This window comes from Borostomias antarcticus, assembly GCF_949987555.1.
Source record: "Borostomias antarcticus genome assembly, chromosome: 7".
In the NCBI taxonomy this organism is placed as follows: domain Eukaryota; kingdom Metazoa; phylum Chordata; class Actinopteri; order Stomiiformes; family Stomiidae; genus Borostomias; species Borostomias antarcticus.
In genome coordinates, this window is record NC_140240.1 from 6,361,598 (window position 1) to 6,370,560 (window position 8,963).

At 42.1% G+C, this 8,963-nt stretch overlaps 1 protein-coding gene across 2 annotated transcripts in view; it reads right to left on the reverse strand.

Moving 5' to 3' along the window:
• The window catches only part of pdzrn3b (PDZ domain containing RING finger 3b), a gene marked incomplete at both ends in the record, with an annotated part of 74,176 nt that extends 68,593 nt beyond the window's left edge, over nucleotides 1–5,583 (reverse strand). Inside the window, 3 exons of one of the 2 annotated variants that reach the window (XM_084441134.1) lie at nucleotides 92–199; nucleotides 2,213–2,293; nucleotides 4,870–5,583. In XM_084441134.1, the coding sequence (XP_084297260.1) occupies nucleotides 92–199; nucleotides 2,213–2,293; nucleotides 4,870–5,583 (903 nt within the window). Of the gene's footprint in view, nucleotides 1–91; nucleotides 200–2,206; nucleotides 2,294–4,869 lie in introns of both variants that reach the window. The other variant, XM_084441133.1, reaches the window with a different exon arrangement.
• Nucleotides 5,584–8,963: the final 3,380 nt, after the last annotated feature.

The window sequence follows — 8,963 nt, forward strand, 5'->3', positions numbered from 1 at the left end:
GCCAGGAGAGGCTTGACACATGTGCAGCGTTCTCACCACATCAGCTCCTGGTATTTGCCCTTCACATGAAACGCTTGAATAGGTTACGTACCTCCATTATTCTGTCATGAATCTGAAGGCCTCCATCCTTGTCTGCGGGTCCGTTCTCCACTATCTTGGATACAAAGATCCCTTCGTTCGAGGTGCCATCATTGTCGTCCTGAGGAGAAGACTGAATGTTTATTTCATCCTATATATGCACGTTGACCAAACAAGCAGGGAATTCATATTATAACTATAGTAAAAGATGTTGTGATTAAATGGTAATTCACTTCACTTCACACCTCATTGTTCTGCAAAGAGATCCCTAAAGATATTCCACCGTCCTCTTGTTAAAACTGTTAACTGACTTTTGACGGGGTATTATGGAAATAATTTAAATGGGTTTTGCCCATTCCCACCAATGGAGGGGTGTGAGAGACCCTGGAGCCCTTACACATGAACAACACAACTGCAGTGATCAACCACACCTGGTTAGCCCCACCATTAACCGTGCGGCTCAACAGCCTGCATTGACTGGCAAGTGGATGCAGGTGCACATTACACACAACTTAATGTTGCACTCCAGTGGCTCCGTCTGCCAGGTGACGAGCTTCCCAGACCAGACCTGGAGGAGTGACCCACCTTGGCCCTCACAGGCACTGCATCTAAACTGGGTGTGTTTTGGCTGGATTATATTATATTATATTATATTATATTATATTATATTATATATGGAATCATCAGGGTGTACTGTGACCTCACAGTATAAGAGAGATATGATTGGCTTAAACAAAAGCCACTACCAGCATCCCTCTCCGCTCTCTGCTGAAACGCACATTAAACCCACACCGTGCTCTGCCAAGTCGTGCGACACTCTGCTAAATTGTATTTGGAATACTTAAAGAAACCTCAGAAGTCAAACTGTGAACGTGGTGTAACTAATTATTTCAGGTCTGCTTCCTCTTTTCTCCGAGCTCATCACAGGCTGATGTTTACTGTGGAACTCTTTGCTCAAAAATTGCCCGGGGAGGGGAACCAGGGGAGTATCACGACAGGGCCATTTAAGAGTCCTTTGAGTCCTGCAGTATGCGTCCCTCTGACCGGAGGCCACACTGCCGATGGACTCCGGTTCGGTACTCAGTCCCTCCAGGGACTACAAAGGCCAGACTAGCTTGGCGCTCAGGTCTGCTTGGTCATCTCATCAGCCCCAGTCAAGGGTGAAAATGACATTTGTCAAAAGCCACAGGGCCTCTTATTGATATTTATATTTGCATCATTTGTTTGTGAAATCATCTGGAGACTTAGACACCGCAAGGAAAAGTCGAGTGCACTCTACCCTCTGGACTCAGTCAGGGCTGTGTTTGATACACGGTTCTGTCAGGAGAGCTGGAAAGGTTACAAATCTACAAGACCACAGAATCGCGGAGAAAGAAAAAAAACTGTTGGATGTTTAGACCTTTTTATAGTTTCCTGCTGTAAAGGAGTTTTACTGTAATAATCCATGTCGCTACAACTAAGTGCGTCACTGTAGCTACTTTAAATGAACCACAGAAAAACAGCCCTGGAACACTTTGGCACACATTCCCAGTGAAACAGACACCGTGAACACCATTTCAACGGGACCTGTGTACTCTGTAGATGGACGCTCCACGTATGGAGAATGCATTTAGAGCGTGTGACTGACTGGGCCTTTCACCATGTTAGTAGTGCTGCCGCTTACCCTCTTACCTGTCACAGGACCTCACTGCATCATTGATTTTCTCTTCAAACCGTGAAGCAGCAAACACAGAGGCCATGGAGAGTTATCATCACTCCCCTGTGTTTACCATGTCATCACAATCCCCTCAATTAGAGAGAGAACAACCGTGGGCAGAGTCATAATACCTGATTTAACTCTCATATAAAATAATTACAGTTGTTATCTGAAAACCCAAATCCGCTAAACCCAACCAATATACTGACACTATAAAACTGGAACGAAGTGGTCCATCCCCCAAATAGACCCAAAGAGAGGCATTTGTGCACAACGTGTTACTGTCTAAATTGTATTCATAAGGAGAAAGACCAAATCCCAAGTTCATCCAAGTATGCGAGCATATGTGCCCATTCCTGGTTTGGTGAATGACATTTGGCTGACCATCCACTAGATTTAAAAAAAGAAAAGAAAAAAGTCTTGTTAACCTACCGCACAAGGTCTTCCACCAATGATGTTAAACCCCAGGGATCCTGCCTCCCGATGCAGCACTGCGGTGACGTTTTTGGTCTCCCCTCCCTGCAGACCAACAGACAGACAGACAAACAGACAGAAGAACGCAGGGTTTTGTATTTAAAACTATTCACCATTAACTTCAATAATTCAACAATTCATCTGAAAAATTGCTAAGGATGAAGTGAATAAATAATTGAACTAACCAATGACGAATTTAATATCAAAGTAGGGGGAAATAATAAGCTACTGAAAGGCTGTCTGGGTCCTTAATAATGTCCTGAATGTAGTGGATATGCAAGGGCATAGGCGTGACCCGCATGACTGGGGGCCTGGAGGGGATAAACATTCACCTGTTCTCACGTCTCTGTGTGAATGTACTTGATTCTCTGTGGCTTAGTCAGCTCTGAGTGAAAGAGCTGTCAATTGACTAGTTCATAGGAGGGTTATGGCCCTTTCCCTCTCTGACATATTAATACTCCAGTAGAGCTTGTTGTCAGTGGAGAGATGACAAGTGGAACACTGGGAAAACAGTGCAGTCAGCTCTTAATCCATTTTTTTTTAGGGGGACGTGTAAGTGTAAATTTCAGCTGTCATGCCAGTATACCACTGCACACAGGGCCTAAATATAAAGCAGATATGAATGGCATGTACAGTGTCCTGACTACCATATAGGCTAGGGCTACACAGTCCATGTCCGCCATGGTGGAATGTGCACTGCTCATTGAGTGGAGTCCAGCCTTTCTACTTGCGTATCTATGTACATCGATGGCCATTGATGTGTAAGCATGTGAAAGACAAAATTGTCTTTTAAACCTTTTTGTTTTGTATGAGGAAATCTATCAGACCAGTTCAGTACCTTTTTCCTGTTAACCGGAAAAGCATAGATGATGACAGAGGTTGACCCTCGCAGTGTTGACCCTGCTTCTCTGTCTCCGGTCTGAGTGAAACAGGACCAAACAAAAAGGCCACATTCCCCTACATCAGACAGCCACTCCACTGATTCTACGTGTTGGTTGAGCTGCCAACTCCACCTCAATCCCTTAACAGAGAGTGGCGACAACTGTGTGCTCCAAACACACTAGTTTGAGTAGGTCACCTGTCACGAGTTAAGGAAAGTGATATTTTCCTTGTTTTGGCTGTGGCTCATGGGGAAAAAAATAAGTGGCACAAAGAATGTGAAATAAGTAATACACGAGGATAGGAAAGCATGTGACCAGCACAAGTAGAAAAGCAGACACAAGCTCCTGTAGACAGTGCAGTAGCCGTCGACAAGTCGCCTGCCTTCCACAGCTAATTCCACTTGGGTCTCTCCATTTCATACTGCCACATGTGCACTCAGGTTCCCCACCAAGCAATCCTGTTCATACTGCTTGACTGAGTCTGGAGAAAAATCTGAAGAGAAAAAAGCCCTTAAACTAACCACATCATCCACATAATGATTTTTTTCTTGCCTCCCCCTTATCCCTTTCATAGATAATTTGAGAAATTGTTCCTTTGGAGATGTTTTCCATGGTTTTATGGCTTCCATGGGGAAAATAACTCTCTGTTCATCTCTTTCATATTGAGTTAGGGCACTGCAGGCTCAGAAAACACTAATGGTAACAAATCAATAAATTTGAAACATATAGCTAAATGCTTTATGTGGTGCTTGATAGCTGTGTGTTGTTGTAGATTTGGCCTTGAACCATAAAAGCAATACACAATTAGTAGCCTATGAAAGAAAAAATTGCTTTGATCCGCCCCTTTTTAATAGCTTACTTATAGTTTATAACTGTGACCATCAAAAGTAGTCTCACCAAACATTTCTTTCAGTTAAAACTTTAAGGTATCTAGCTAGTTGCGGACTGAGGAAGTCTGTTGGGTACAGACTTTCCTGTTGTCTAACAGTTTGGAAAACAGACTTACACAGGCTTCATAGGTTGGACATCTGCTTATGTACAAACAATGCACTGATTGAAGAAATGCCAGTTTCTCTGATGATGATTAATATACAATTATAATAAAATACGTACACTAATGAATAATTACATTTTTTAGTCATGATCAACAAATCCATAATATTTTTCAGTGTTACCATACAGTGTAATGAAGAGGTCCTTAAGTCACTCAATATAATCTGTGGCAACATCTGCAGTCAGAAAGTCCCACATAACTGCAGGAGAGTGTTGAAGTCATGGGGAGGTAATTGTGACCTGGGACTCGGTGTGTACAGAGCAGCAGTAAATATTTGCCCCTCCCCCTGACTGCCAGCTGGCCGTAAATGCAGCTGACAGACATGTCTCATGGCAGGCAGAGCAGAAGAAACCAACTTCGGCCCCTTATTGGCCCTTATTCCTCGTTGAAAACGACATTGTGGTCTAAGTGAAAAGTGTGCTAAAACAAGTAGTAGGCAAGTATGTTCGACCACAGGAGACTCAAAGTCTGGTCAAAAACGTGGACCCTCTACTTGAAAATCCCAACCGCAAAAGTTTTCCATTTGTTTGAGAAGTGCCTGTTAATGCACCAAAATGGATAATAGTGCAGGTGTCAAAATGACGACTTCACTCAAGAGATACAAAGTAACACATCGCCTATCAAGGGACAATTACAACAAGTACCGTAACTATGAACCACACATTCTGTAATCTGAAACGCCTTACCTTGCACGGGGGAGCCAGGGTCTTGGTCAGCGAGTCGATCCTCGCACTGTATTCAGTGAATTTCTTCTGATATTTCAATGCTGTCATTTGTAGCTCGTTGTGGACAGCAGAGAGTTGAGCCAGAAGTGATTTTTCTCTCTTGTTGGATTTCAAAGATTGCTTCTTGAACTCTTTGTCCAAGCTGACCACCTTCCCGTGTAATGCACTGTTGTGTGCTTTCAGGGCTTTCAAACAGCAATGGTTGTTTAGTTTTTGCTCTTTGTGGGTGAGCATCAATCCACATCCATTTTCACATATCCCGACCGGTCTGTACTCGCACGTTTCGCGCATATGGGCATCCATGTCCTTCAGATTCAATACTTCGTTGCATCCTTTATTCCTGCATTTGGCCGGCGAGTAATCACACATCTCTGTGTGTTCTGCCAGATGTTGCAGTTTTACCACTTTCTCACAGCCTCTGGCATGATTGTCACACTTAATGTCCAGCTTCAAAATCAGATTTTTTAGAGGGAGAACGTGGTTCAGCTCTTTAGTAGAGATCCTCTGACACTTCACTGGACAGCTGCTTTGCTGGACGACCCAAGGCAGCACACATCCAGCGCAGAAGACGTGACCGCACGGAGTAGTAAGCGGGTCTTCCAGAACTTTATTGCACAAGTTGCATTTGAAATCTGGGTCCACAGCCCCTTTAAAACGATCTAACTCAAATCCCATGTTTTAGGTAAATCCAAAGTTCCGTCGGGATTCCCACAGATCGAAGTAGGAGTTTTGGGTGTTTTAGCTTGTCATTGAAGGAGCACGGACTGACTGACTACAAGCTTTCCTTACTGTCTGAACTAATTGACCGAGACTTGCTTGGGGGAAAAAACTGTGGAGGAATTCTCTACCGTAACTACCATAACAGCAACGCACCAAAGTGAACGGATGAATCAGTTGAAATGGACATTATTTATTGAATTTTTGATATATGTTTATATATAGACCGACTTTATATCTTAGGAATTAATAGGAATACTCAGTCATGTGGTAGCTGTTGTTTTGCATTGTTCATATGTTTTGCATGTGAGAATACCTACTCTTTTATGTGTAGGTCCACTCTCTGGTGATGTGCTCGTAGAGCTAAGAAAAATAGCCCATTGGCCATTTTAAGCATCCAAATACTGAATAATCATTTCTCCAGCTATGTAGTTTTGAATAATTAGTTTAGTTGCTATGCTAGGCTGCTGTTTGTGTTTGCTCAGTCATGTCTCAGAAAATATTTAGCATTTCAATCAACATTAGTGTTACTTAAGGGATAAGAACATGAACATCTCAAATACGTTAAAGTGCAAACACAATACATTTGGTTTACAATTTTGAGCATTGTATTTTTATTCTGAATTAGGAACGATATTTTATGAGGAAGAGCATTTCATGCCATTTTCTGTCGTTTGGAATGTCCAGCATAACTCAGAATGTTTTCCATGGTCTAAAATCACCAGACCACCATGTGTCCAGCACAGAGACAGACTAGTCCCAGTAGAGATAAGACTTAATCCCAACCCTCCAATACCAGTTTATCTGTGAGTCAAGGATCCAGACAGACTGGGCCCTGTGTCACACTCCCTCACACTTCTAGATGCACTCAGATAAGAGAGAAAATATGCTTAGATTCCGTTTGAGCCCTGTACCAAATTTAGGACACCTTGGAGTGGATTATTGGGACCAATGCCATACATCATTATACTGATTGTATGAACTAATACAAAGAATAGGATGAATTGCCATAGGCCTATGCTCCACTGAACATTTATTTCAATAATTTTGCTGTGACGCACATTGCTTTTTATTTGTGAATGTGCAAAAAGCATACTTTATTTTTTATTTTGTTGCATTGGACCGGGCCTTAGCTATTACTAATCTGGAAATAAAACGTGTTCACTGAGCATGAGGGCTTGTTTTTTTTCAGTTGACTCATGATGAACGACTATGATTCAGTCTCCAAATGGCACATTTCATTCTGACTGACACTTGTCACCTTCGGTTAGTCATCAAAGGAATATGATGCTGCACATTGGAAATAGTACCACTGAACAGTATTCTGCCTACAGCAGTGTAGACCTATGAAATGAGTGAGTGATTCGGATAGAATGTTACAAGGCTTCATCACTGAACCCTCTCCCTGTCAGTTATTCTTGAAAAGCTACAGAGAGATGTACGTTTCAGCATGTGTGATGAGGGTGCTGTGAGGCTTTGGTCTCTGGCCATGTGGTAATCATCGCCACTCTTCTTTATAGTATATGTCAAAGACATGAGGGCCATGTGGGATACTGTGAAGATGAGTTATTGCTTTTTGGGTTGCCTTTTCATGTTGTATTGAAACATGATGTACTTACAAAAGAAACACATTATCCACCACCTAAATGCAGTGTTTTTACTCTTTCAATACAGTTTGTGTTGTCGAAACTGGACGTACAACTTGCTATACCATTGTTCAATTTGTGTTGAGGAGAATGAAAGCGGGCTGTGGACAAGTCTACTATGGGTGTGCTCAATGTTCCTCAGGGATGTCCTAGCTCTGTAATGTGGCATCTGGGTAAGGTGTGTCTGGACAGATCGTGGGGTGGCCTTGTGGCCATGACTCTGGAGGGTGGAGCTTGGGGTTCTGAGTAAGAGCAGACAAGGCGCCACTCATCTCCCAGAGGATGCTGATGACAGATGGTGTGAAACAAACAACCAAATCTCTCTCTCTGTGTGTTATGACAGTGAGCAGAGGCTCAGCCGTCACAATACACTACCGGGCATAAACACTGTGGGGATGGGGATTGGTTAACACTTCACATGCACAGGTGTTGGCAGAAAATAATGATGGAATGTGTTTAACAATGTATGACATTCTCCAGTTTTGCTCCATAATAATGTTTATCATTACTTAAAGGGGTAGTGTGCTATTTTGGACATTTAGCCCCATTTGTGGTCTGTCTACCATGAACCTGAAACATAGAGACCATAATTTCACTGATCTTTCCAAGAGTCATGTTAAACACCTACACCAGCACAATAATCATAGTTTTTCCAACACATTTACATATGCCCCATTGACTTCCATTGTAGCCCAGTGAGAGCTTGCATAAAAACTGCAGCTAGCTCAATACTGGAATGATCAGTGAAATGATGGTCTCTGTTTCAGGTTCATGGTAGACAGACCACAAATAGGGTTAAATGTTCAAAATAGCACACTACCCTTTTAACTCAATGCAACTCAAACTTTATTTATAGAGCACATTTAAAAACAACTGTGGTTGACCAAAGTGCTGTACAGTATACAGTAGGCACTAAACAACAAAGTACAATAGCAAATAACAAGGCAATAAAAAAAATAAAATAATAATAATAAAGTATATAAATAACCAGGGTGCTCATCATGAAATGAAGCCCACTGAGAAAAGGTATGTTTTCAGCAGAGACTTAGACATCCAAAGTCTAGGTAGTTCTAATATGCAACGGTAGGCTATTCCACAGCTACTGTACCTCAAAAGGTCGGTCACCTCTGGTTTTGAGCCTAGATTTAGGGCAGCTGAGTTGACCTGAGTGCTCTACCTGGGCTATGAACACGGAGGATCCAGGCTGTTTAAAACCCTAAAAACAAGTAACTAAATCTTAAAATCAACCCTGGAGCGGACAGGAAGCCAGTGCAAGGCAGACAGCACTGGTGTGATCATACTTTCTTTTTCCAGTCAGAAGGTGAGCAGCAGCATTCTGCATTAGCTACAAGCACAATAGTGAAGACTGGCCTAAACATACAAAGAATTACAGTAGTCAAGCCTAGATGTTACAAAAGAATGTACAACCCTCTCCAAGTCTTTAGGAGGCCTTGACTTTGGTTATGAGCCTTAACTGAAAAAAAGGCATTACAATACAGCAATCATAAATAAATAAAAAAATAGCAGTTCTACTGAAAAGTTCCAAGATCCAAATCTGTAGCCTAGTACACAGTAGCAAATCAAATCTCTCCTCAAGAGAGGTTGGAAATATGCTAGTAAGTACTGTAATACTACAGTTTATACACAAATCCCATCACATGGTTCTGTATTCATGAATACAACACAATAAGT